General features: G+C 48.9%; 1 protein-coding gene across 1 annotated transcript in view; it reads right to left on the reverse strand.

The window, feature by feature from the left end:
* The window catches only part of LOC121287499 (solute carrier family 13 member 3-like), a 68,755-nt gene that overhangs the window by 11,839 nt on the left and 29,056 nt on the right, over window positions 1-27,860 (reverse strand). The window contains exons 9-11 of the mRNA XM_041205433.1: window positions 18,922-19,019; window positions 12,290-12,402; window positions 4,286-4,447 (exon numbers count right to left, since the gene is read on the reverse strand). Coding sequence (XP_041061367.1) covers window positions 4,286-4,447; window positions 12,290-12,402; window positions 18,922-19,019 — 373 coding nt within the window. The remainder of the gene's footprint in view (window positions 1-4,285; window positions 4,448-12,289; window positions 12,403-18,921; window positions 19,020-27,860) is intronic.

Genomic DNA, 27,860 nt, shown 5'->3' on the forward strand with positions numbered 1-27,860 from the left:
CGGTAAAAGCAAAAATGGATCCAGGGCTGAATTTTTGCCTTTTTGAGGGTCCTAGTGAAAGGCAGGAGGTGAAAGTGGGGGAGGTGATGCAGAGTGCAGCTCCAGGAGGAGGCCGGGCCTGAGGTCCAGGGTCAAGGGGGTCCAGGGAATGAACAAGAGGGTCAGGAGGAGAGACCCAGACAATGGAGGTGAGTTGCCAGACCACGGGTGTACCGAAGAGGACTCTTCTATTTACAAATGAGTGCGAGACAATGCCAGGCATATCTGCCCTTGTCCCGAGCTCTGGTAGATCGCATCTGCAACATTCTTCGTGAAGACCTGATGTCCCGTGGAGTTGGAGGATATCCCCTGCCAGTGGCTTTAAAGGTGACTGCTGTGCTCAATTTCTTTGCCTGTGGGTTGTTCCAGGGATCAAAGGGAACCTCTGCAGCATCTCGCAGTCCACAACACAGATGCATAAAGAAGGAAGGGACATCACTATGTGAGGTTTGCTCTGGATTACGATAGCCAGGCTGTGAGATTCAGGCTTTGCAGCCATCCAGGCTTCCCAAGGGTGCAGGACGCAATCAACTGTATCATTGTGGTTTTAGGGGTTCCATGGCAGCAGCCCCTAAAGTTTACAAACCCCAAAGGCTACCATTCCATCAATGTACAATTGGTGTGTGACCACCGGATAACATGATGCAGGTTTGTGCAGCCCTGGGAGTTGCCATGATTCATACATTCTGAGTCACTCCCAGTTGTCTGAGGTTTTTGAAGAGCCTGAATGTCTGTAGGGATTGCTGCTTGGGGATAAACACTGGCTGATGACATTGGTGTGTCACTCTCAGAGTCGTTCCGAGGAGAGTTACAACGCTGCTCACAGCTGCACACGCTCCCTAATAGAGCAGAGCATTGGGATTCTGAAGATGCACTTCAGATGTTTGGACCTTTCAGGTGGTGCACTACAGTACACCCTCGATAAGGTTTCACACATCATCACTGTGTGTTGTGCCCTTCACAATCTGGCACTGCAAAGAGGTGATCCATTGCCAGAGGGTGAAATGGAGGAGGATGAGAGCTCTTTGGAGGATGGAGGGCAGGAGGCCCAGGAATCTCAAGAGTGTGATGAGGGTCAGTTTGAATGCGATAACGCCATAGAGGAAGCAAGATGTGGGAGATGTGCCAGTGACACTTTAATCGGTACCAGGTTCCAGGAGGAGTAAAGTGAAGGCAGGGGGAGATGGCTACAGTTCTCCTGGCCCTCAATGTCATTCCCTTTCATCTCAAGGGATATCCAAACACTTTAAAGCCACATCGATAACAAGTCCAGATTCACACTTGGACCTTCTAGCCTCTTGATTTACCAGGCCATGATCTCTAAGCAGGTCCGCATTGCCCTTTGAATGCATTCGCTCTGGGAAGTGAAAGTCCACTCAACAACGAGAGCAATGCGAAAATTGATTTGAAGAGAATCATCGCCACATAAATGAGAAACTACAGCTTCCAGTAAGGTGAGGACATGGTTAGTGATCTTCTCCTCCCGTCCATATTTTGTCCTTTGCCACCACACTTCGGACACACAAGTGCCGCTAATAACTCAAGGCTGATGTGCTGCCCTCACACACTGAGGAAGAAGGGTTACCAGCGCATATATCACACACTTCCAATAAAGATTTTTATCACACCTCCCTGACATCACGCAAGGGTGTGAAGACTATCTTCAGTGATGTTGACATCACATGAATGTGAATCTCACAGAGGGAGACTGTCACTGAGTGGGAGGATGGATAAATCTCGAAATAAGAGGATTCAAAAGTACATAATCACAAAGCAAGCCATTCACATAAACATCAAATGTACTCACAGAAGTGCAACATTTTCACATTGGTGCACACCCGCGACTCAAAAGTGAATTAAATATTTAATTTTCCTAACCCTGCACTAAGCCTGGTTGCAGGCCCGACAACTGCAGCAGAGGTGGATGCAGCCTGCTACTTCCTGATGTCTGCAATGACTTTGGCGGATGTCCTCTGGTGGCCTGAGGCCTGGAGGGCCCTGGCCTGAGCAAGGTCTCCTGCTCAGGGGCAGATACACCCTTATCGGCCTGAGCAGCTGGATTGGAGGGGGGTCACAGGCACGGGGGATTCTGAGAAGCTGGACACCCTCGGAGTGTCCTGAGAGGAGGCTCCTGGGTTCATCTTCCCAGCGGGCGCCCAAGGGTCCCGCCCTGACTCCATGAGGAGATGCTGCACCTGGAGGGAGGTCAAGGTCCCTCGCCCCCCTCTCACCTCTCATCATGACGGTGCCCACCAGGGTGTGTGGCCATGGGGTCCAAGGTCGAGTGCAAATCGGGCAAAACCTGTTGGACCAAGGTGTCTGTGGTGGTCGCCAACTTTCCCATGGTAACCTTGAGGCGCTCGCATGTTGGAGCCCTTACATCAGAGAGTATGTGGACAGACTCCTCCATCCTTCGCTTTAGTCTGCTGAGTGACTGCGAATCTCTGTCTGACGTCCGCTGCTTGTTGTTGCATCGCCAGCATTGAGTTGGCGGCTGCTCGCAGACGCTCATCATCTGACTCAGACTGAGCGGGTGGCTGGTCACCAGCAGCACCCCCCCAAGCGATGGAGACCTGGGCTGTCCCTGTCTCTGACTGCTGCGGGGACGTTTCAGTGAGGTGTTCCCCAGTGGGTGATCCCAAGCCTAATCTAGAGCTATATCCCAACAAAGTGTGTGTGTCTCTGCGCTGGTGGTGGGTGTGGGTGAGTGCAGTGACGCTTCTTCCTCTTCTGACATGGTTTGGGGGCTCGGAGTTATAATGGGCTGCCTTGTGAATCTTGATCTGCTGGTGCCTATAAGATAGAGAAGAGAGTTTTAGTTGATGAGCAAGAGGAATATAAGGCTGCATGTCACTCACTGAGATTGTCAGGATGTGATGAACTGATGGAGGTGTGATCCGTCCTGGGTTGTTGAAACAATCTGATCTCCCTTCCCCCACAGGAACGATCCCTGTCCTCCTCAGTGATCTCAGTGGCATCCTCCTCAAATTCACTGAGAGATCCCTCCCCTGGACCGGGATCTTTCCCGTCAGTTGAGGGAAAGCTTGCCCGGGATGAAGACAAAGGAAAGGTGCATGATGAGAAGAGATGGAGCAGAGTTTGGGAAAGATACATGCCCCCTGTGTGTTGAGCCCTCCCCAGAAGGGGCTGAGGGTGGAGTGTGAGCAGCATGATAGATGGGATGGTGGCGATTGAAAGTTTCTGTGAGACAATCAGTGGTGATGTGTCCCCTGCTAATGGTTGTGTGAGATCCCTGAAGAGATTGGCCCTTTGATTAAAGGATGCCATGATAAAAGTTTGATATTGGAGGGTGTGGAAGGATAACTTACCCTGGCAAAGCAGATGAGATCATTCATCCTCTTCCTGCATTGGATGGTATTTCGGGCATGGATGCCAATCACGCTGATGTCCTCTGCGATGGTCTCCCAGGCCAGAGAGGTGAGGCTGGTGTGCTTCCTGGAATCATCGCTGGGATACAGGATATCCCTGTGAGCCCGCACTCCTCTGATCAAGGCCTCGAGGGCCTGGTGGGTGAAACTGGGTGCAGCCTTCTTCTTTAGGCTCTATGGCATCTTGAATAGTGTCCTGGAGGCAGGTGGGCTGGAGAGAGTGAGACATGTGTGTGCTCCGATGGTGTTTAAATAGAGTGTCTAGACCTTCAACCCCCGTCAGGTAATGGCGGGGTGGATGAATCAGCTCCCGACCCGTCGGTTGATTTGGAGAGATACCCACCTGTGCATAATTAATGAGCTCCCTAATGTGGAATTGGCCACGATTTCCCACCATTCCGAGCAGTGGGATGCGCATCATGAAACCTGCCCGCCACCACACTTAGTTTCAAAAATGGAAAATCCCGTCCAAAGTGTCCGATACAGATTTTTGTCTTCCAGGAGTACACATATTAGGAATTTGCATACTCGCTTTCCATGATTTTCCATTCATTACGGACCTAGCCAAGAGGAATATACACCCACGTTCCTGACATAAGCATCTTATAAGTGGAGTGGATTTATAAAATTACCCGCAGTTAAATGGGATCATCGATTCAAACAGCTTCTTTACATTCGTAGGTGAGGATGCACAAAGAGCAAGCAGCATAGGAATAACTAAAATAGTTTCCATCCCTTTTCTTGGTGTTTGAAACTGGGGGGATACCAAACAGCAAAGAAAAGTTTTGTGTACTGGAATTGTCACAGCTTGATCTGAAAGTTAACCTGTAACCTGGAAAAATAAGCAGGCAGCTTACCAGTTCAGCCAAAATAGGCAGAAAGATTACACTTGAGGCAGTGTTGCTGGAGAATTCAGTGAATGAGGCAATGACCAGGCAGATAATCAGGACAGCTATACTGGGTGAGATAGATTCCAGAGGACGCAGATGGGTTCCAATCCAGTTAGACAGCCCTGATTCCTGGCAACAACGAAAAAGAAGAAAATCTAAAAATTGCTTTTAAACACACAAGCACTTGAATTAATATTTTGATATCACGTTAGCTCAATGTACTCTCAAAAAGCGCAACAATAAATGCTAACTGGAAAGGAGATACAGCCGTGAGGCACCAAGTGCATTAATGCCATGAGATACAATGAATGAAGGACTTCAGTTTTCTGGAAAGGCTGGAAAGTTCTCCATCAGGAAGAATATGAACGTCATGCATTGATATAGCACCTTTCACAACCTCAGGATATCCCAAACTACTTTAGCAAAGCTGATGAAGTGCTAAGTGTATTTACTGATATAATATAGAAAACATGGCAGCCGTTTTGTATACAGCAAGATCTCACAGTGGTGGTGAGCCACCATGTTTATTTTAGGTATTGGTTGAGGATAAACATTAACCGTGACACCAGAGAGAATTGCCCTGCTCTTCTTTAAGTTAAAATTATCTGATCTCTTATATCCACCAGAGGAACAGGTTTATCAGCTCATCTGAAAGATGGCACTCATTGACAGTGCAGTACTCTCCAGTACTGAAATGTCTGCTTACATTATGTGCTTAAGTATCTGCAGGGGGACACAAACCCACAACCTTTTGACTTACCCACTGAGTCACAACTGGCACCTATGCAGAGGAGGTTAAGGGAAGATTTAATAGGGATATTTGATTGGGTCAGTAGAGAGAAACTGTTTCCACTGGCAGGAGAATCGGTAACCAGAGGATACAGATTTCAGACAATTGAAAGCTAAGTACTACTTTAAGGCTGTGGGGGGAAGCAATCTGAGGACAGAAGGGAGGTAGGTGGGGGAGGGTGGAGACAAGAGATCACCAACAGATGAGACGATCTTTGCATTAACACTCTTCCTGGCCCTGTAAAAATCTTTTTAAACACATTCATCTTTATTTGGCATGTTTTAAACGGTCCTCCTGTTGTGATTCCTTTACGGGCTGCTGAATTAGCTGTTCCAAGTCATGTAAAAATGGTGGATTGTGCACAGTGCACTTGTCATCCATTGGTCCTCGAAAATTGTATTGGCGAGCTCTGCCCATTCCAAAACCGGATGGGAATGGCAACACCAGCATTGGCAGCGGGAAGGAGGACGCTAAGTCACATGCAACCATTTTTTTCCCTGCACTGTAACCTTTCTAAGTCAACGATAAATGAGGGCGAGAATCAGCCATGTTGCCTGGTCAAGAATGAAAAAACAGGATACGGAATTTTGAACCTCAGGGCCAAATTACTCCAGGATGTTACCAAGGAAATTAACAAAGGGGAGCAATGGGCGTTTTAGTCTTTCAAAAAACACTTGATAATGTCCTACAAAAGAAACTTTGAAGAATAAGTGACACAGTATTGAACAAAAGTCAACAGACAGGTGGCTTAAGGATAGAAAACAGAAAGCAGAAGTCAGTGGGTAGTTCTCAGAAGGTGATTGCTTTGGGATCTCTCCATTAGTTTTATTCTTTCATGGGATGTGGGTTTCGCTGGCTGGGCCATCATTTATTGCCCATCCCTAATTGCCCTTGAGGAGGTGGTGGTGAGCCGCCTTGTTGAACCGCTGCAGTCCTTGTGGTGTAGGTGCACCCACAGTGCTGTTAGGGAGGAAGTTTTGTTCCTTCTTGACTTTGTAGCGGCTTGGTACAGCTGATAGGCGATTGATAGGCTATTTCAGAGGGCATGTACGAGTCAACCACATTTAGATAAAAACAAAAAACTGCGGATGCTGGAAATCCAAAACGAAAACAGAATTACCTGGAAAAACTCAGCAGGTCTGGCAGCATCGGCGGAGAAGAACAAAGTTGACGTTTCGAGTCCTCATGACCCTTCAACAGAACTAAGTAAAAATAGGAGAGGGGTGAAATATAAGCTGTTTTAAGGTGGGTGGGGTGGGGTGGGTGGTGGAGGGAGAGCAAAGGGTGGCCAGACGTCCCAGTTTGGGAGGGACAGTCCTGGTTTTCCCCTTAGCAGCCCGGTGTCCTGCCAATTGAATTTTAATTCTACCAATTGCCACTTAAACCTGTTGCCTGGTGAGCATTAGCCTGGATCTGGATTACTAGCCCAGTGACATTTACCACTGTGCCACTACCTGCTCCAACAAGGAATGTGGACAGGGGATAGTAGGTTAATTTTTATGGGCAGAATTTTACGCTGATCGGGCGGGTGCACACCTGTTCTGATCGGACGTGAGATGACTTCGGGCGAGCGTCCCACGCTGTCGCGATATTTCGCTCGGGGTGCACGCGGGTATCCAAGCTGTGCCATCATCAATTAAGAGGCCAGCTAAGGCCATTAAAAAGGCGGTGATGATTTCACGTTGCCCGTGTGATTTCACACTCGTCGCGCAGGCCAAACGGGCAGGTGGGCAGCCGGCATTTTGCAAAATCTCATCCAAGGGAGAGATAAGAAGGATCAGCAGCATTGTCAGTGTGAGTAGTGAGGATCTTCGGAGATAGTTCACTGCTGGTTGCTTACTGGTACTTGGCAGCTTCATCTCTGTTCGGGGCTTCATCCTTAGCATTTCCTGGCTTCATTTCAGGACTTATTGGTGTCTTCAAGGCCCCTGGAAGATTTGGACCGTGTGGACCCTTCCAGGTATCAGGCAGCCTACTGTAACTCTGGTAATGGGGATTGTGGTCTCCGTTGTAGGCACCTCCTCTGAGGAGGAAGAGAGGGGCAGAAGGGAGAGGAGGCCAGGTGTCCCAATGCAGCTTCCAGCGGAGTGACCTGTGGGACGAGAGGCACAGGCACAAGGGGCGCAGGAACAGCAGGAAGTCTAAGGTGAAGGGATGCAGAAAACGCCACTATCCTGCTGCCAGGGTTTACAGGTAGTAATGCAGCTACCTCAGTATGTCTGAGGTCAATGCCGAAGGGGACTCCGCCTCTCCAGGGTGACTATGACATCCAGTTGTCAGATGATCGGGCCTGAGATCAGCTCCGACTGTGTGGGCTCTGAAGGTCACAGTGGCCCTTAACTTCTATGCATCCGTCTCTTTCCAGGGGTCACTGAGGGATCTGTGTGGAGTCTCCGAATCAGCTGTCCACAGTTGTGTCAAGCTGGTGAGAGAAGCTCTGTTCAGGTGGGTAATGACGTTTATTCATTTCCATATGGGCGAGGCCAGCCAGGCAGAGTGAGTCAGAGGCTTTGCAGCGATTGCTGGGGTCCCCCACATCCAGGGTGCAATCAACTGTATATGTGTGGCCATCAAGACCCCGGTGGGTGAGCTCGGTGCCTTCGTCAACCGGAAGGAATTCCACTCCTTGAACGTGCAGATAGTATGTGACCAGTGGATGCAGATTCTGCAAGTCTGTGCAAGGTGCTCAGGCAGCTCCCATGACGCTTACATCCTGATGCATTACCAGGTGCCGGGGCTTTTCAGTGTTCCAGCCCGACTGGGTGGATGGCTGCAGGGTGACAAGGGCTATCCATTGAAAAGGTGGCTTATGATGCCTCTCAGCCACCCAAGAACAGAGGCAGAGCAGCGTTACAATAGGAGTCATGCCTCCACAAGGGTGGTGAAAGAGAGGACCATAGGTCTTCTGAAGGTGCGCTCCCGATGCCTGGACCATTCAGGGGGAGCACTACAATACCCTCCAGAACAGACGTCACTGATCGTGGTTGCTGCTGTGTTCTCCACAATCTGGCATTGACAAGGGGGGACCCACTGGAGGAGGAGGATCTTGACACAGCTTCACAGGCCACAGAGGATGAATCCAGTAGTGAGTCAGAAGAGGAGCACGGTGAGGAGAATGCTGAGGGCTTGGAGGCAGACCTCAGTAACCTCCAGGGAGGCAGGGACACCAGGGGCACCTTGATCCAACGCTCCTTCAGCCAGGCTGGAAAAGAAGTGCTCTCGCCTCATGCCAGGGCTACCGCCTCCATCCAGGACGTCCAAAATGCCCCTGTCATGTGAACCCAAAGTCCACTCAGTGCCTGTGCAATAACGTTTAGAGCCACTCACTTCCAGCATTACATACTGGTGTACCCTGCACAAAAATAAAAGGTGAAGCAGACTCAGGCCATCACAACAAAAGCAAATTGAATGTTATTGTCACGTTGAAATCACAATGACATGACCATTACTGGTGTTGATGTCTATACCAGTAGACATATAAACCAAACATAACTGAACAGAAGATCACCCATGAACAATCCCTCTTCTGCTCATGGTACCTTAGACTTATGTTTGTGAGTGCTGCATCTTGGTTCCCCCCCTACAGCTCACTGGCACCAGCATTGGAGACAGCCTGCTGACTCTGCTGTCCTGTTGGCCTTGATGACTTTGGTGGTCGTCCTCTGACCCATGAAGCCTGTGTTGGCCTCACCTGGGAGGGAGCGGCCAATACCACGGTTGGCTTCTCCCCAGTCATTGCAGCCTCATCAGATGCCATGGTTACTGGCAGAGGTGCTGCTGCCGTCATCCAGAGGGCTCTTAGAGGAGCCTGTAGAGACGACAGGCAGTTTGTGCGCTAATGTGAGGTTGCTCTGGACCTCCCTGTTTGCCACTGATGGACAGGCACCTAGCTGGGATACTGGGTGCCTCATCCCTCTCCCACACAGGCATTAACCACTTGAGGTCATTGCATGTGTGAAGGCTTGCAGGTCCGGGTGCAACCCCAGGAACTCCTGATTCTGTCCCTGGATCTGCCTGTCCATGAGAGTCTCATGGGCCACGAGGGTCAACGCAATGCTTATGCTCCACATGGACTTCTCCGCAACAGAGGCATGCAGACCCTCATGGATCTCCGCCAGATCCTCCTGCACATCCTGTTGGATATCCAGCATCTGCTGCCTAATGGATGACTCCAGACGCTCACTATCTGCCTTGAAGTGGCTTCACCAATGTGCACCAACAATGTAGCTGATGATCCAATGCCCAGTGATGTGCTGGTATCTGTGCTGGTGTGTGGTTGAGAGTGCAGGCGTGATGCAGGTGCGGATGATGCCCAGCAGCCCTCTGGCATCAGGGGTGGCCCTCCAGGGGTCCTGCGATTAAGCGTGTGCTGGCACATCTAAGGGAGAACAAGGACATGTCATTGGTTAAAGTCGTTACACTGTCACTGTGCATGCCAGGCACCCTGGTAAGACAATGGAGATCTGCATCATGGTGCCCTCGTCTTTCAATGATCAATGGGGACTCCAGGTTTGAGGCTTCCATCAATGAAAAGACTGTACTAGAATGGTTGCACAATCCGAAAATCTTACCTCTGCACACTGCGCTCTTATCTTCGTCTGACACCCCAGCCTCTCCATGACCGATTGCATGGGGAGTGTGCTGGCTCTTCAGCTCAAGGATGTCCTGCTAGAACTTGGTCAGCAGCAACAGGTTGCTTGGGTCCCCGCCTGTCCGTGACCTCTCCAATTGGTTATGGTTCGTCTTCTCCAGAAAGGACAGAGGAGCATTGATTAGTCCACTCTCTACCTGCAGCACCATTGCAGCCTGGCCAACCCCACCTGAGGAACACCTCGCAGGGCACATCTGACTCGTGACCCTTGAGCCGCAAGGTGCTCAGTCCAAGCAGCTAGGGCTCGCCCCCTTGGCCAACTCTGGCATCATTGACAGTTGGCACTCGGACTTTAACACCCCTGAGCTCCACAGGGGGACAGCCAGCCCTTAACACTTCTGCACACTAATCCGTGCCAACATAGTACTCACCCTTCCTGAGTGCAGCAGGTCATTGAACCTCTTGCGGCACTCCACCCGTGTGCGCTGCACCACGTCATGGCTGCTGACCTGTGCTGCCACCTCCTCCCAGGCTTTCTTCCTCAGGTGTGGTGGCCTCTTCCTTTCGTCCCTTGGTACAAGGGTGTCCCTCCTGGCAACCACCTTCTCCAGGAGCACGGTGAGGCACTCGTCTGAAAAGCGGGGGGTGTGAGTGCCCACCTGACTTGCCCTCCCCCTGGCGTCTCCAGCTGTTTCCGAGGCCATAATTGCCATCTCCACAACGCAGGCTGTGTGCTTCTTCACCGGCGGCCTTCAAGGGGCTGCCTGTGCCATTTTTAAACTGCCCGCTGGGTCGCCATTGGACCAGGCGCACGACATGCCCCTGCCCGGCCCTTCCTGACCAATGGGAAGCCGCATTTCACGCTGGGCGGGCCTTAATTGGTCAGCCAGCGTGAAATCGTGAAGGTGGACCGATTGACCCCAGGCCCGGTGCACACTCCTGCCCACCGACCTGAAAATTCAGGCCAATGATTTAGTTCTCTTGGTGAGGAGCTTCATGCCTATTGGAAATTTTCGTGTGCAGTAAATGGCTGTAAAGTTGTCACTGTTATAAATCAAATACAATTTTTTTCCAGCTGCATTCCTGCTTTGGAAGGGGAATTAGGTTCTGGGGTCTATACATAGAAGCAAATAACACAGAAGCAAGAATCTGTGTCAAAATTAAAACAGTGTGTGTCACTTTGGGCACCTCATTGTAGAAAGGATATTGGAACCACGGAAAAAGTTGCCAGGGATAAAGAGATGCAGTTACAATGAAACACTAGGGCCGTGCTCACCGTGAGAAGTTGAAGGGAAGAGATCTGACAGAAGTATTCAGGATTACAAAAGGGTTTTAAAGAGGGTGAACTATAAAAGGATATTTCCAGCGGTCAGTGATGTTGGGAATCCATGTTCTTAAATTTATTTGTATTTTTTGAGGCAGACCCTAGCTAAAAGAGAAGCTGAACTGAAAAGGGAACAGAAAGAGAAACAGAACAGGTAAACATAAGAAAGGAAACTGACCTCCCCAGTTTTTAAGGAAACAAAAACAAACTGAGACAAAAACAAAAGTAAAAATACCCGGAAAAGCTCAGCAGGTCTGACAGCATCTGCGGAGAGGAACACAGTTAACGTTTTGAGTCCGAATGACTCTTCAACAGCCCAAAAACAAGCTGAGCTTTGGAAACCAAAACTTCTGGGCAAACTGACCCTGGTCGAAATATATAAAAAGACGCACATCAGTCCAAGCTGGGCAGTGCAAGTTAATGGGTCCACTGGTACAATACAGGCAAGCTGGAGAAGACTGAAGAAGGCAATGACCAGGTTCAGGAGCTGAGAACAAGTTGCTGCAGCTGTTTCTGTATTTGGAAGATAACACTGGTGGATCTATACCATCCAGACCGAGTTGAGCGAGCTCTGCAGATGTGTGCCATTCATGGTGAAGACCGTACCTGTGGAACTCAGGTTGGTTGTGTGGTGCTGTCGGCTGGGGATCAGTCTAGCTCCCAGTAGAAGAGGGGCTGAAATTCTTCGTAAGGAAGGCAGAGTTTTGATGGACATTGTGACTGAGTGTGATCACCAAAGTCTGAGTAGACTGCTGAGTCAATTCATAAGATCTGTTTTAGCCACCATAAAATGTGCAATTTATAGTTTATATTCAACCACACTTTGCCTGTTAATTCATGTTTAACTGCTGTTAATTCTGGATGTTAGAGCATAGGATAGGTAGGTATTTAGTGTTTGCTTTGATGACTCTTGTGTAGTTTTTTGTCTGTTTTAAACCATGGAATCTTGTGGCTTCATTCTTTTAGTAAATAACCAGGATGTCGTATTTCTTCTTTGTTAAAAAAAGGTTACTGGTCTCTAACAAGGGCATAATTTATTCAAACACATTTTCCACACAGAAGATTATTAGAATATGGAACAGAATGCCACAAGTTACCATTGAAGTTAAGTCTCAAGATATTTAAAAGGGAGTTGAAAATTTGAAGAAAGCTATTAAATTGTGAGGGGGAAATGGGACTAGATGCAAGAACTTGAGTGTTGAGCTAGCAATGAGTGGTTGAAGTTGGCTTCTTTTGCTTAAATGTCGATGGTCTTACAACAATTACCTTAATTGCTTTTGCGATCGCAAATCCTCCACCCATCAGTAATATTACATTCCAAGGTATCTTGTGTTGAACCTTTCGCCAAGTCAACAGTGGCTGGTTCGGAGTAATTGGCTCTGATAATGAGAAGGAGAGAATTAAAATTTCCAAAAGAAAAACTGGTTCATTCAGCTGAGGATTAATACTCATTGATAATGATTTCACTGAAAACGAAGACCAGCATTTATACAGCACCTTTCATGACCACAGGATGACCCAATATGCTTTACAGCCAATGAAGTACTTTTGAAGTGAAGTCACTGTTGTAAGGTAGCCAATTTGCACACAGCAAGCTCCCACAAACAGTGATGTGATAATGACCAGTTGTCATGACATTGATTGAGAGATAAATATTGGCCAGGACACCAGAGATAACTCCTCTGCTCTTCTTCAAAATAGTGGCCAGGGGATCTTTCTTGTCCACCTGAGAGTGCAGGGAGGGCCTAGGTTTAATGTCTCATCTGGAAGACAATGACTAAACCCATGATCTCCACCAACTATAAGGACAAGAGCAGCAGGTGCATGGGAACACCACCACCTGCAATTCACGCCCAAGTCATGCAACATTGTGACTTGGAAATTTATTTACATTCCTTTATTGTCACTGAGTCAAAATCCTGGATCCTCCTGCCTAACAGCACTGTAGGAGTAGCTTCCTTGCACGACTGGAGCTGTTCATGACGGTGACTGATCATCATATTCTCAAGGGCAATTAAGGATGGACAATAAATGCTGACTTTAACAGCATTCCCACACCCCATGAATAAATTTAAAAAAAAACTCATGACTGATATGTTTATGACAAGTTTCAAGACACAAGCTGATATTTACCATTAAGTTTCATGGTCATCATCAATGGCAAACGGTTTATGTTGATACAGCATTTTCAAAACAAAAACAGAATTACCCGGAAAAACTCAGCAGGTCTGGCAGCATCGGCAGAAAAGAACAAAGTTGACGTTTCGAGTCCTCATGACCCTTCAACAGAACTGATTAAAAATAGGAGAGGGGTGAAATATAAGCTGGTTTAAGGTGGGGGGGAGGGGGGGAGGGGAGAGAAGTGGCAGTTGTGGGGTGGTTGTAGGGACAAGCAAGCAGTGATAGGAGCAGATAATCAAAAGATGTCACAGACAAAAGAGCAAAGAGGTGTTGAAGGTGGTGATATTATCTAAAAGAATGTGCTAATTAAGAATGGATGGCAGGACATGCAAGGTACAGCTCTAGTGGGAGTGGGGTGGAAAGGCTAAAAGGGCATAAAAGGTATAGATTTAAAAATAATGAAAATAGGTGGGAAAAGAAAAATCTATATAAATTATTGGAAAAAACAAAAGGGACGGGGAAGAAACGGAAAGGGGGCGGGGATGGAGGAGGGAGTTCAAGATCTAAAGTTGGTGAATTCAATATTCAGTCTGGAGGGCTGTAAAGTGCCTAGTCGGAAGATGAGGTGCTGTTCCTTCAGTTTGTGTTGGGCTTCACTGGAACAATGCAGCAGGCCAAGGACAGACATGTGGGCAAGAGAGCAGGGTGGAGTGTTAAAATGGCAAGCGACAGGGAGGTTTGGGTCATTCTTGCGGACAGACCGCAGGTGTTCTGCAAAGCGGTCGCCCAGTTTACGTTTGGTCTCTCCAATGTAGAGGAGACCGCATTGGGAGCAACAAATGCAGTAGACTAAGTTGGGGGAAATTCAAGTGAAATGCTGCTTCACTTGAAAGGAGTGTTTGGGCCCTTGGATGATGAGGAGAGAGGAAGTGAAGGGGCAGGTGTTGCATCTTTTGAGTATGCATGGGGGTTGAGGAGTAGGGGGTGATGGAGGAGTGGACCAGGGTGTCCCGGAGGGAATGATCCCTACGGAATGCCGCCGGGGGGGTGAAGGGAAGATGTGTTTGGTGGTGGCATCATGCTGGAGTTGGTGGAAATGGCAGAGGATGATCCTTTGAATGCGGAGGCTGGTGGGGTGATAAGTGAGGACGAGGGGGACCCTATCATGGTTCTGGGAGGGAGGAGAAGGCGTGAGGGCGGATGCGCAGGAGATGGGCCGGACACGGTTGAGGGCCCTGTCAACGACCGTGGGTGGAAAACCTCAGTTAAGGAAGAAGGAGGACATGTCAGAGGAACTGTTTTTGAAGGTAGCATCATCAGAACAGATGCGACGGAGGCGAAAGAACTGAGAGAATGGGATGGAGTCCTTACAGGAAGTGGAGTGTGAGGAGCTGTAGTTGAGGTAGCTGTGGGAGTCGGTAGGCTTGGATATTGGTGAACAGTCTATCACCAGAAATTGAGACAGAGAGGTCAAGGAAGGGAAGGGAAGTGTCAGAGATGGACCATGTGAAAATGATGGAGGGGTGGAGATTGGAAGCAAAATTAATAAATTTTTCCAAGTCCCAACGAGAGCATGAAGCGGCACCGAAGTAATCATCGATGTACTGGAGAAAGAGTTGTGGGAGGGGGCCGGAGTAGGACTGGAACAAAGAATGTTCCACATACCCCATAAAGAGACAGGCATAGCTTGGGCCCATGTGGGTACCCATAGCCACACCTTTTATTTGGAGGAAGTGAGAGGAGTTAAAGGAGAAATTGTTCAGTGTGAGAACAAGTTCAGCCAGACGCAGGAGAGTAGTGGTGGATGGGGATTGTTCGGGCCTCTGTTCGTGGAAGGAGCTAAGGGCCCTCAGACCATCCTGGGGGGGGGATGGAGGTGTAGAGGGATTGGACGTCCATGGTGAAGAGTAAGCGGTTGGGGCCAGGGAACTGGAAATTGTTGATGTGACGTAAGGTGTCAGAGGAATCACGGATGTAGGTGGGAAGGGACTGGACAAGGGGAGAGAGAAGGGAGTCAAGATAACGAGAAATGAGTTCCGTGGGGCAGGAGCAAGCTGACACGATCGGTCTACCGGGACAGTTCTGTTTGTGGATTTTGGGTAGGAGGTAGAAGCGGGCCATCCGAGTTTGGGCGACTGTCAGGTTGGAAGCTGTGGAAGGAAGATCTCCAGAGGAGATGAGGTCAGTGACAGTCCTGGAAACAATGTCTTGATGTTCAGTGGTGGGGTCATTGTCCAGGGAGAGGTAGGAGGAAGTGTCTGTGAGTTGACACTCAGACTCCGCAAGGTTGAGGTCAGTGCGCCAGACAACAGCACCACCCTTGTCAGCGGGTTTGATGACAACGTTAGGGTTGGACCTGAGAGAATGGAATGCAGTAAGTTCAGAGAGAGACAGGTTAGAATGGATGAGAGGAGCAGAGAAATTGAGACGACTAATGTCGCGCTGACAGTTCTCAATGAAAAGATCAAGAGAAGGTAAGAATCCAGAGGGAGGGGTCCAGGTGGAGGGAGAATATTGGAGGTGGGTGAAAGGATCCGTTGAATGGGGAGAGGACTCCTGCCCAAAGAAGTGAGCATGGAGACGAAGGCGGCGGAAGAAGAGTTCAGCATTGTGCTAAGCCCGAAATTCATTGAGATGAAGGTGTAAGGGTATGAAACTAAGTCCTTTGCTGAGCACTGAACGTTCAGCGTCGGATAGGGGAAGGTCAGGGGGTATAGTGAATACACGGCCGGGGCTGGGATTGGAAGATGGGTTGGGGACGGAGAGACAGGCAGGGGTGGAGGGTCCTAGATGGGTGTTGGTGTCGATAGTTGTTGGAGCTTGCGTTCCTTAGCACTTGAGAGGAAGAGAAAAAGTTTCTTGTTGAGGCATCGGATGAGATGAAGAATAAAATGAAACTGGGTGCACGCGCGGCTTTGAAAAAGGGTGCTGCGGTGCTGCTGGAGGGAGAGGTCGAGTGTGTTCATATGGCGGCGCATGGCACTGAGTGTGGATTTCAGAATGCGACGGGAACAGCGGTCCGAGAAACGTTCTATGTCCCGGAGATACCTGTAATCCTGGGTGGGTTCGAAACATGAGGGATGGAATTTCAGTTGAAATCCACATGGGGTAAGTCGGAGACGGAGACAGTCACTGAGAAAGGAGATATGGCTGTGAAAGCGGGTTTTAGTAAACACCTTGTCAAACACCAGGAGGGAAATGGAAAGCAATGAAGGTGAACAAGGCAAAAGAGAGATATGGAAATCCTGTTGCAGAGAGGAGCAATACTTCTTCAAGGTAGGCATTTCTTGAAGAGAAGTAGCAGTCAATTAAACAAAGAGATAAAAATAAAAAACTGCGGATGCTGGAAATCCAAAACAAAAACAGAATTACCTGGAAAAACTCAGCAGGTCTGGCAGCATCGGCGGAGAAGAACAAAGTTGACGTTTCGAGTCCTCATGACCCTTCAACAGAACTGAGTAAAAATAGGAGGGGGGTGAAATATAAGCTGGTTTAAGGTGTGTGAGTGTGGGGGGGGAGACGTGGGGGGAGAGAAGTGGCAGTGGCGGGGGGGGGTAGTCGTTGTAGGGACAAGCAAGCATTGATAGGAGCAGATAATCAAAAGATGTCACAGACAAAAGAGCAAAGAGGTGTTGAAGGTGGTGATATTATCTAAAAGAATGTGCTAATTAAGAATGGATGGCAGGACACACAAGGTACAGCTCTAGTGGGGGTGGGGTGCAATAAGACTAACAGGGCATAAAAGGTATAGATTTAAAAATAATGGGAATAGGTGGGAAAAGAAAAATCCACATAAATTATTAGAAAAAACAAAAGGGAGGGGGAAGAAACGGAAAGGGGGTGGGGATGGAGGAGGCAGTTTAAGATCTAAAGTTGTTGAATCAATATTCAGTCCGGAAGGCTGTAAAATGCCTAGTCGGAAGATGAGGTGCTGTTCCTCCAGTTTGCGTTGAGCTTCACTGGAACAATGCAGCAAACCAAGAACAGACATGTGGGCAAGAGAGCAGGGTGGAGTGTTAAAATGGCAAGCGAAGGTGTTCTGCAAAGCGGTCGCCCAGTTTGCGTTTGGTCTCTCCAATGTAGAGGAGACCACACTGGGAGCAACAAACGCAGTAGACTAAGTTGGGGGAAATGCAAGTGAAATGCTGCTTCACTTGAACGGAGTGTTTGGGCCCTTGGACGGTGAGGAGAGAGGAAGTGAAGGGGCAGGTGTTGCATCTTTTGTGTATGCATGGGGAGGTGCTGTAGGAGGGGGTTGAGGAGTAGGGGGTGATGGAGGAGTGGACCAGGGTGTCCCAGAGGGAATGATCCCTACGGAATGCCACTGGGGGAGTGAAGGGAAGATGTGTTTGGTGGTGGTATCATGCTGGAGTTGGCGGAAATGGCGGAGGATGATCCTTTGAATGCAGAGGCTGGTGGGGTGATAAGTGTGGACAAGGGGGACCCTATCATGTTTCTGGGAGGGAGGAGAAGGCGTGAGGGCGGATGCGAGGGAGATGGGCTGGACACGGTTGAGGGCCCTGTCAACGACCGTGGTGGAAAACCTCGGTTAAGGAAGAAGGAGGCCATGTCAGAGAAACTGGTTTTGAAGGTAGCATCATCAGAACTGATGCGACGGAGGCGAAGGAACTGAGAGAATGGGATGGAGTCCTTACAGGAAGCAGGGTGTGAGGAGCTATAGTCGAGGTAGCTGTGGGAGTCGGTAGGCTTCAACTTGGAAAATTCGCTTCACATGAGTTACTCCAGCAAGCCAGTTGTGAAGGATAGAACTGGTGCTAATCTTTCCACATTTCTATATTTGTTTACAGAATTACATGCTACAAGCATGCACCTCCTAACCCAACAACTACATTTTTGTCTGTGCTTATTTATAGAGTGGCTCAAGTGAATACCCAGTTAATGTCTATCACCTACATACAATTAAACACAATTTATAATCAATTAACGTAAGACCATAAGACATGGAGCAAAAATTAGGCCATTCAGCCCATCGAGTCTGCTCCGCCATTCAATCATGGCTGATAAGTTTCTCAACCCCATTCTCCCACCTTCTCCCCTTAACCTTTGATCCCCTTACCAATCAAGAACTTATCTATCTCGGTCTTAAATACACTCAATGACCTGGCCTCCACAGCCTTCTGTGGCAATGAATTCCATAGATTCACCACTCTCTGGTGTAAGTGACTACAATGCTCGGAGCCGAAAAAGGAGAGATTAAGAGTGATGACAAAAGGCTTTGGTCAAAGAAGAAGGTTTTAAATAGGATTTTAAAGGAGGAGAGGGAGGGAGAGGATCTTAGGGACGGAATTCTAGAGTATCGGGTTAGGATAGCTGAAGGCCAATACCAGGGTAAAGAGAGGGCATGCATAGTAAGACAACTGGCTTTGACAAGGAGTTATAGAGCAATAATATAACCAGTTTGTCCCCTCCCCTCCTCTTTCTTTTTTCTCGTGACTTCGAACATGGTTGATCTTTTGAAATTGTTTATAACCTTATTTACTTTCAAAATCTGCCACAAATTTAAAAAATAAATAAGTGTGACTAAAATTGTATCTTTCTTTCTAGTGTTATTTTACCTCTTCCTTTGACATGTGGGCTGGTCACTTAGTGGCAAATTCCTTGTATGTACACCCTACGTTATTCATAAAACGATCAGGAACAGAACCCCTGGCCGACTCTTCATCTGATCAGTTAAGTAGGAATTGGAAGAATCTCATCAAGAGATTCAATACAATAGGTACATATGCCGCACATTATCAATAAGTGAATGAACATACCTTCAGGATTTGTCTTCCATTTGAACGAAGGCTTCCGTGAGGGGAAGACGAACATCAAAATAATGAGTGTTATTGCAACCACAGCATCGGTGATGTGCCTAAGAGACAGCACAAAAAAAAAACAAATTTGCTTTATAATTTCACGGAACTTTAATTTTACAGAAAGATTTGAACTTTTAGCAGCTTTTAATGGCTCTTAGGGAATCAAGGGGTATGGGGAGTGGGGCGGGAAAGTGGAGTTGGGGCTCAGCGATGGCCGCGTGGGACAGTGGAGCTGTCTCAAGGGGCTGTACGGTCTACTCCTGCTCCTATTTCTTAGGTTCTAAGGCAACTGTCTAGAGGATAACCTGAGCAGTGAATGGCCTTAAGGTCAAGAGGCACGACTTATGAAGACATAGGCTGGGATTTCCCGAGCCCGCTGGTGCCGGCCGTATTCGGACAATATGGTGAGAAGGCAAAAAAAATCAGTTTCACAATGTCGTGAAACCTGCTTGCAATCGTCCGCCATGCCCGCTGATGGCGGGCTGTGTTCCCTGCCATTGGACGTCGGGAACGTCATTATAACACTTCAGCATGTTGTAATAAGGCCAGCCCGCCGGACTCATCCCACCGCGCCCCCCCCCACCTCCCCCCCCCCCCCCCACCCCCCCCCCTGCCCCCACCACCACCACCACCCTGAGCTGGATTGTCTGCCACGCCGACGTGTTTCACAACAGTATGTATAAGGCATCCACTTGGCAGGCTGTGCTTCACTCGGGATTTCAAGGTCTGTTTGCCTACCTTGCTTCGGGCAGCACTCGCAGTCATCAGCGCCAGGCTTCACAAACAGCACCACATCACTTTTAGGGGGGCTCATGGTAGGTCTCTACCAATCAGACCAGCCACATGTGGGAGGCTTTTCAATGGCTGCAGGGAAAGGTCTTACTTGGAGAAGGGGGAGAAGTGGCCTCAAGCAAGGGAAGATGCTGCAGGACGAGAGCTGTACTGGGGAAGGAGAGTATCCCAGGGTGTGTGTGGGGGCACACGTTGATCTGTGCAAGTGGCCTCAAGATGGTGAGGGCTGAGGAGGCAGTCTCCAGAGGAGATGAGGCCAGATGGAGATGTGAGGGTATGTGTGTGAGAGGGTGAGTGGTGATGTCCCTTGAGCTGGCAGCGAGTGAGATGCCAGTGAATGTGTGATGGGCTTGAGTGCGTGAGTTTACAGTGATGAGATGGTTGCCTTACCCTGGCTGTATGGGTGAGATCATTCACCTCTATCTGATTTGGATGGCCAACTCTTCTGTGCAGCATTGGCACTGATCATCACAGCCATTGTCTACCAAGCCGGAGTGGTAATATTGCTGCCCATCCTGCAGCCAAAGCGGGGTTAGAGGACATCACGAAGAGCCTCCATGGTGTCCAAAAGGTGCTCGAGGGCTGCAGTCTTCTTGCTTCTCTGGACCATGTCTTCTTTACTGCAGTCCTGGGCTGGAAGCACTGAGCGCGGCTGTACTTTAAATGTGGTGCCTGGCGTGATGAAGTGGTGAGTTGATGGTGTGGTGGGCGAATGAGAGCCCACCGCCATGGAGATGGCGTGTTTCCCAGGAATGCATGAGCAATGAGGCGGGTGTGGGCGATATGGTGTGAAAATCTGCCATTGCGGCCGGCAGGTAAAACATTGTTTTACCTGCCCGCTACCACACTTAGTGCAAATCTGGGACCATTCCACCGGTAGATAAAATTGCTGCTTATATAACCTAAACTAAATGCAATGGTTTGCTTCTAGAACCTGCACCATTACCTTATCGTCCCCCAAGGGTCTATCCTTAGCTCCCCATATTCCTCCACATGTCATGCTTTGGTGAATTCATCCACACTTATAAGGTCCTCTTCCACATATAGACTAATGAGAGATGGCTCCACCTCTCCGATGTGTCTGTCAAGTCCTGCGCTGCCTCTGTGTTGTTTGCTTAACATACAGCGTTTGAATGAACCAGAGTTTCTGCCAGCTAAGTACTGGCATGGATAAAGGCACTGGACCCAGTTTCAACCCATTCGAATCCACCCACTTGAAAAGCGATAAAATCGGGGCCGTTGTTTTTGACCTCTGCCACAAACTCTGTAATGTTGCCACCAATTTCATCTCTCTTGCCCACCACCATTGTCTCAGGTTGAACCATATTGTTTCCAATCTTGGTGTCTTTTTCAACCCTAAGCTGAGTTTCCGACTCCATACCCTCTCCATCACAAAACTTGCCAACATCCATCTCTGTAGAGTTACCTTCTTCTACCTGTATCTGTCTCAATCCTATGACTGGACAAAAAAAAACACCTCTGTGCAACTGTGGATGAAACCCTCATCCTCAGATGGAAGAGCCATTCACTAGATGAGGCTTTCATAAAAGCAAAATATATTTACAGGTATGTAAGGTACATACAGTGTGTGAACACCTGTGCCACCATTGTGCCCTGAGTACTTCTTCATTGTCCTTACCCTACCGCGATGCCCAGGTGTGTCCCTGACATTCACAGCACAGGCAGAGGCAGCCCGCTGACTGCTATGCCCTGTTGTCTGTGATTGCCTTGGCGGGTGTCCACTGAGGGCCGAGACCCCGAGGGCCCCGGCCTGCTTAGGGTCTCCTGTTGTGGGGAAGGTGCATCCTGGCCTGGAGTTGCTGAGGTCACAAGCAGAGGGGATTTGGAGTGGCTGGGCAGTCTTGGAGGCTCCTGGATGTTGTCCTGGGGTGTTTAGTTGACACTCCTCTACCCTGTGGGCTGCCTGAGGGCCCTCCCTGATACCTTGAGGAGAAGGGGCTCCTGGAGGAAGATCGAGGTGTCCCCATCCCCCTCTCGCCGAGCCACGGATGGATCCCACTCATGGTTAGAGTGATGGTCTCAGCGCATATCCAGCACAATTGGACCGGGGTCTCCATGGCGGACGCCGCTCTTCCCATGGTGACCTTGGTGCGCTCGCATGTCAGTGCCACATCATCAGACAGAATGTGAACAGACAGAGTCCTCCGTCGTCTATTCTAATCTGATGACAGCCTCTGACAGCCCTGCCTGCTGTACCCCTGCCTCTCTTTGGAGCTCTAACATCTCTCTGAGGGCCGACTCCAGAGGCTCGTCCTCGGACTCGGGACTCAGCAGGGGCCTGCCCTCTAGCAGTCCTCCGAGGTAAACTTGGCTGTCACTGCCTCCGCCTGCTGCAGACCCATTTCTGCGCTGTGCTCACCAGATAGTGACCCTGAGGCTGCTATGGAACTAAGCCCCACCGAGGCATGTGGCTTTGCGCTGGCGGAGGGTGGAGGTGAATGCAGTGACGGGTCTTCTTCAGATGCTTCCTCAGGATCCTCGTCCAAGGTGCTGTGGGGGGGGGGGGGCTGATGGGCTGGCTGGCTGTGTCCCTCTGCCTTTTCTTGTTGGTGGCTGTGATAGAGAGAAGAGATAATTAGTGATTGGCTGGAGAGTCACCCACATTAAAGAGCCCTCACAGTTTCGGCAGATGAGAGAAGACTACTGGGTGGATCCTCACTGGCTTTTGGGAGAGGCCGATCTCGCCTTCGGTGCAGGAATGGTCTCTGTCCTCGCCAGCCAAATCTACCGCCTGCTCCTCAAAGTGGGTGAGTGACCTCAGCTCCGGCATCCCCTCGACCGACTGGGATCTCTCTTTCTCGTTGTGGGAGATGTTGTCCCGCGTAAAGACAGACGGACAGACCGTGAGCAGGACGGGCGTAAAAGCAGGTGGTGAGCCTGTTCTGTGTGCCGAATGGGCCTATGTGAGGGCCGAAGACGCAACTTGTGCCGGATGTCACAAGAAATGTTAAAAGGCGTGTGAGAGAGTCAGTGACGATGTCCCTTGGGCTGGTAGTGTGTGAGATCCCTGTGGACTCTAACCCCCAAATGCCTGATGGCCTAGTGAGAGTGAGTTGAGAGTGGGGAGAAGGTTGACTTACCCTGGCGGAGTGGATGAGATTATTCATCCTTTTTCGGCACTGGAGGGCTGTCCTCTTCTGAGGTCCGCGGGTACTGGCCTGCCCGGCGACACTGGCAACCTCCTGCCCAGTCTATGCAGCGAGGTCGGTGGGCCACAGGCTCCCATGACGGGGGTAGAGGACCTCTCGCCGGTCCTCGGATGCCCGGAAGGCTCTGTCCAGCCACCTGGTGCTGAACCTTGGTGCAGAGCGCCTGTCTCTTCCGGAGTGGGGGGGGGGGGCGAGGAAGGGCCATCACTCGCCATAACAAGTCCTGGGCTGGAGAGGGTGAATGTGGGCGCGGGTGCCGTTTAAAGGTGGCGCCCACAACTTCGACCCGATGAGGCCACGGCGGGGAGGACAAATTCCAGCCTGCCCTGCCTTGAGGTACGACAATGTGTTTATGCATACATAATGAGCTGGCAAGTGGACGGTCTGTTGTGGCAACCCACCCCGCCAGACAGCGGGAGCCATGGCGGCTTGCCCGCCCACCGCTGCCCTTGGCCTCCAGTGCAGAAAATTCTACCCACGGTTTTCTCATCCCAAACAACAGCTGCCACCTCTTACATTTAGTCCTCCTCCATGTATTGTTATTTGTGACCTCACTCCAATCTCCTTGCTAAAGATGCCTCCGAGAAGTTCCATTTCAGAAGAGATATCACAGGGTCGTTGAAACTTGCAGCACAAAAGGAGGCCGTTCAGCCCGTCATGCCTCTGTTTGCTTTTGGAAGATCATGTTTAGCTTCACCATCACCTCCCACTTGCACTTTGTTCGCAATCCTGTAAGTTCCTTATTCTCCACTCCCTTTTGAAATTATTCATTGAATCAGCTTCCCACCACCAGCAGAGCATCTCAGATTCAAACGGTTCCCTGAGTGGAAAAAAATTCTCCTCACCTCCCCTCTAGATTTTTTTGCCAAAGATTTTCAGTCTTGAATATTGCTGAGAAAAGTCTTGCATTCGTTTGGACAGATGCAAGAATACCAAATTTTAAAGGGAGCAACAATTTACCCTGCATGGCGAAAGGGTGCTGATTGTTGGCAACTCAGCCCTGATTGGTCAAAGCCCCTCATGTCTGGTACATCCTAGTAAACATCCTGCGTACCTTTTCCGAAGACTTGATATTCCTCCTGGAGTGCGGAGCCCATAATTGTACACAACCCTTAACTGAGGCCTAACCAGTGATTTGTAAAATTTAACACGACTTCCTTGTTTTTGCATTCATGCCTCTATTTAAAAAAAGCTTTCTTAACAGCATTATCAACTTGCTCTGCTGCACTCAAAGATTTGTGACTATGCAACCCCAGGTCCCTCCTGCTCTTGCACCTCTGACAAAACAGAACCATTTAGATTGATGGGGGAGCAGAACACTGCAGGGGTTGGAAATCTGAAATAAAAGCAGAAAATGCTGGAAATACTCAGCAGGTTATGGCAACGTTTGCGAAGACAGAAACAGAGTTAACGTTTCAGGTCTGTGACCTTTGGTCAGAACTGGGAAAGGTTAAAGGTGGAATAGGTCTCGAGCAATAGGTGGATGGGACAAGGACCAAAGGAAGGTCTGTGATAGGGTGGAGGACAGGGGGAGATCGAATGACGGGACAGTTAGTCTTCCAGAGAGAGGGAATGGTGTTGGGGCATAAAAAGTAACAGAGATAAAAAAAGGTGCCCAGAGCAGGTGTGCAGCCGACTGAATGAAAAACACTGAAATAGGCCAAGAAAAGGAAACAAAATGGAGCAGAGATTATAGCCTGAAATTGTTGAACTCAATGTTGAGTTTGCAAGGCTGTAACGTGCCTAATCAAAAGATGTGTTGTTCCTCGAGTTTACATTGAGCTTCACTGGAACAGTGCAGCAAGCCAGAGACAGAGATGTCAACCCATTCAGTCAGCCGCACACCTGCTCTGGGCACACATCTTTTGTGCCCTTGTTACTTTTTTTGCCCCAAAAAAACCGTTCCCTCTCCCTGGGAGACTAACTCTTCCGTCATTCAAGTTTGGTCTTGCCAACTTTGAAATTGTACGTCCTGTACCGAAGTGCGGGACATTTAGTTATAACAAAAGAAGCAACGGTCCTAATACTGACCCTGGGGGAACCCGGCTATTTACTTCTCTACAGTAAGAAAAACAGGATGGAATTTAATGCCCTCCCCATGGTGAGTTTGGTGGCGGGAGCATTTAATTGGGCGGGAGGGTGGTGGGTGGGGACTTCGCCACCTTCCTGCCTCCACCCCAATTAAGTCCAAGGAGAGAAGGCCCATGGACAGCTTTCCTGCCCCGCTGCCAATCGAGGCCCGTAAGTGGCTAAATAATGCCCATTTAAGGCCTCATCCTGCTGCCACTAATATTAACCTGGTTTGGGTGGGGGAAGGGGGCCTTGCCATGCGGGGAGTACAACAAACAAACTTGTGTGGGTTGCTTGTAGGCTCCGGGAAAGAGGGGTGGTGATGGTCTCTCATTCAGGGGCTCCCTGCCTGATTGAGGGAACGGGCATCGGGAAGATGGAGGGCTGCTGAGAGCCTCTCCCCCTGACCTGGCTGTCAACTCCCCTACTCCCCTCTACCCACAACTTCCACTGCTCACTACCTCCCCCCACCCCACTCCCACCATCACTCACCTGTGGCCTGGAATCCAGTGATGACATTAGGTCTTAGGTGGGTATTGTAATGGAAGCAGTCACCCGTTAGTGCTGACGCTCAAGGCAGCTCATGGCAGGTGGGGCTTCATACCCCGCTGTTCTTGATCCTGGGTTAGGCCCACTGCTGTCCAGCTAAGTGCCTGAGTACATACGAATATACGAAATAGGAGCAGAAGTAGGCCATTCAGCCCCTTGAGTCTGCTCCGCCAATGAATAAGATCATGTCTGATCAGGTTGTGTTTCGAATTCTACATTCCCATCTACCCCTGATAACCTTTGATTCCCTTACCTAACAAGAATCTATCTACCTCTGCCTTAAAAGTATTCAACGACCCCGCTACCACTGCCTTCTGAGGCAGAGAATTCCACAGTTGCAGCATGACCTTCAGAGAGAAAAAATTTCTCCTCATCTCTATCCTAAAAGGACGACCTTAATTTTAAATTCTGGGCTCACCTACAAGGTGAAACATCTATTCCACATCCACCTTGTCGAGACCGTTCAGGATCTTATATACTTCAAACAAGTCACCCCTTCACTCTTCTAATCTCCAGTGGAAACAAGCCTATTCTGTTCAACCTTTCCTCATAAGACAACCCGCTCATTCTAGGTATATAACTAGTAAACCTCCTTTGAACCACCTCCGATGCATTTACATTCCTCCTTAAATAAGGAGACCAAAACTGCACACGGTATTCGAGATGTGGTCTCACCAATGCCCTGTATAACTGAAGCATAACATCCTTAATTTTATGTTCAATCCCTCTTATCATAAATGATAGCATTCCATTAGCCTCCTTAATTACTTGCTGTACCTGCATACTAACTTTTTGTGACTCATGTACTAGAACATCTAGATCCCTCAGAATTCTGCAGCCGTTCTCTGTTTAAGTAATACTTTGTTTTTTTTTATTTTTCCTGCCAAAATGAACAACTTCACATTTTCCCTCATTATACTCCAGCTGCCAGATTTTTGCTCACTCCCTCACCCTATCTATACCAGTCTGCAACCTCCTCATGTCCTCTTCACAACATACTTTCCTACCTATCTTTGTGTCACCAGCAAATTTAGCTATCAAGCCTTCCCTCCCCTCATCTAAGTCATTGAGATAAATTTAAAAAGTTGAGGCCCCAGCAAAGGCCCCTGCGGGACTCCACTCATCACATCCTGTCAATCAGAAAAAGACCCATTAACCATACTCTCTGTTTACTGCCAGCCAGCCAATTTTCTATCCATGCTAATCTGTTACCCCCTACACCGTGAGCTTTTATTTTCTGCAATAACCTTTGATGTGGCACCTTATCAAATGCCTTCTAGAAATCTAAGTACAGCACATCTACAGACTCTCCTTTATCCACAGCACATGTTACTCCTTCAAAGAACTCCAATAAATTGGTTCAACATGATTTCCCTTTCACAAAACCATGCTGACACTTCCCAATTACCTTGGGTTTTTCTAAGTGCCCAGTTATAACCTCCTTAATGATCGATTCCATCACTTACTTCACCACAGATGTCAAGCTAACTAGCCCATAGTGCCCTGTTTTCTGCCTTCCTCCCTTCTTGAAGAGAAAGACTATATTTGCTACTTTCCAATCTGATGGAACCTTTCCAGAATCTAGGGAATTTTGGAAAATTAACACCAATGTATCTACTACCTCATTAGCTATCTCTTTTAAGACCCTAATTAAGTTAATTGGGTGGACCTTCCCCAAAGGAGACTACGTGGGACTCTCACCGGCTTTCCAGGAGGTGGGTGACAACCTTGTCACTTCCATTAAATACCCCCCACCCTCAATTATACATCTAACTTACCCTATCATTCCTTTAATCCTGCGTGCTTCTACTTTCCAAATAAATCTGCTATGAGATACTTTATCAAACCTTGGCTGGGATTTTCCAGTCCAGCCTGTGGTGGGAATCGTCATGGGCAAGGCAGAAAATTTGCCGGACCAGGCAAAGGGCGGTTTGACTCCGGGCGGGAATTTCCGGTCTCACGGCGATTGGGACTGGAAAATCCCAGTCCTTGTGAAAGTCTTTATGTGCAAACATTAACGTTCAATAAACCGTCTGTTACTTCATCAGAGAACTCAAATAGCTTAGCCAGGCCTGAAGGACTGTTAACGAAAGCATACGCTAGCTGCTGATTATTGACCCAAGCTTACACACCAAGTGAGGATTAATTTTTTTGCCTTGGTCCCTTGACATTTTTCCACTACTGATCATGGGATTTTTTTAACAACATACCAGGGCAAAAACATTTTCTCTTCAAAACAATGAATCCAACTGGGTGTTGGAGAAAGTACGTCAAAGGAACGTTGAGAATATTCTGATAACAAGGCCCTGGGGACAG

The sequence above is a fragment of the Carcharodon carcharias genome, chromosome 14 (genome assembly GCF_017639515.1).
Source record: "Carcharodon carcharias isolate sCarCar2 chromosome 14, sCarCar2.pri, whole genome shotgun sequence".
Taxonomy (NCBI): Eukaryota; Metazoa; Chordata; class Chondrichthyes; order Lamniformes; family Lamnidae; genus Carcharodon; species Carcharodon carcharias.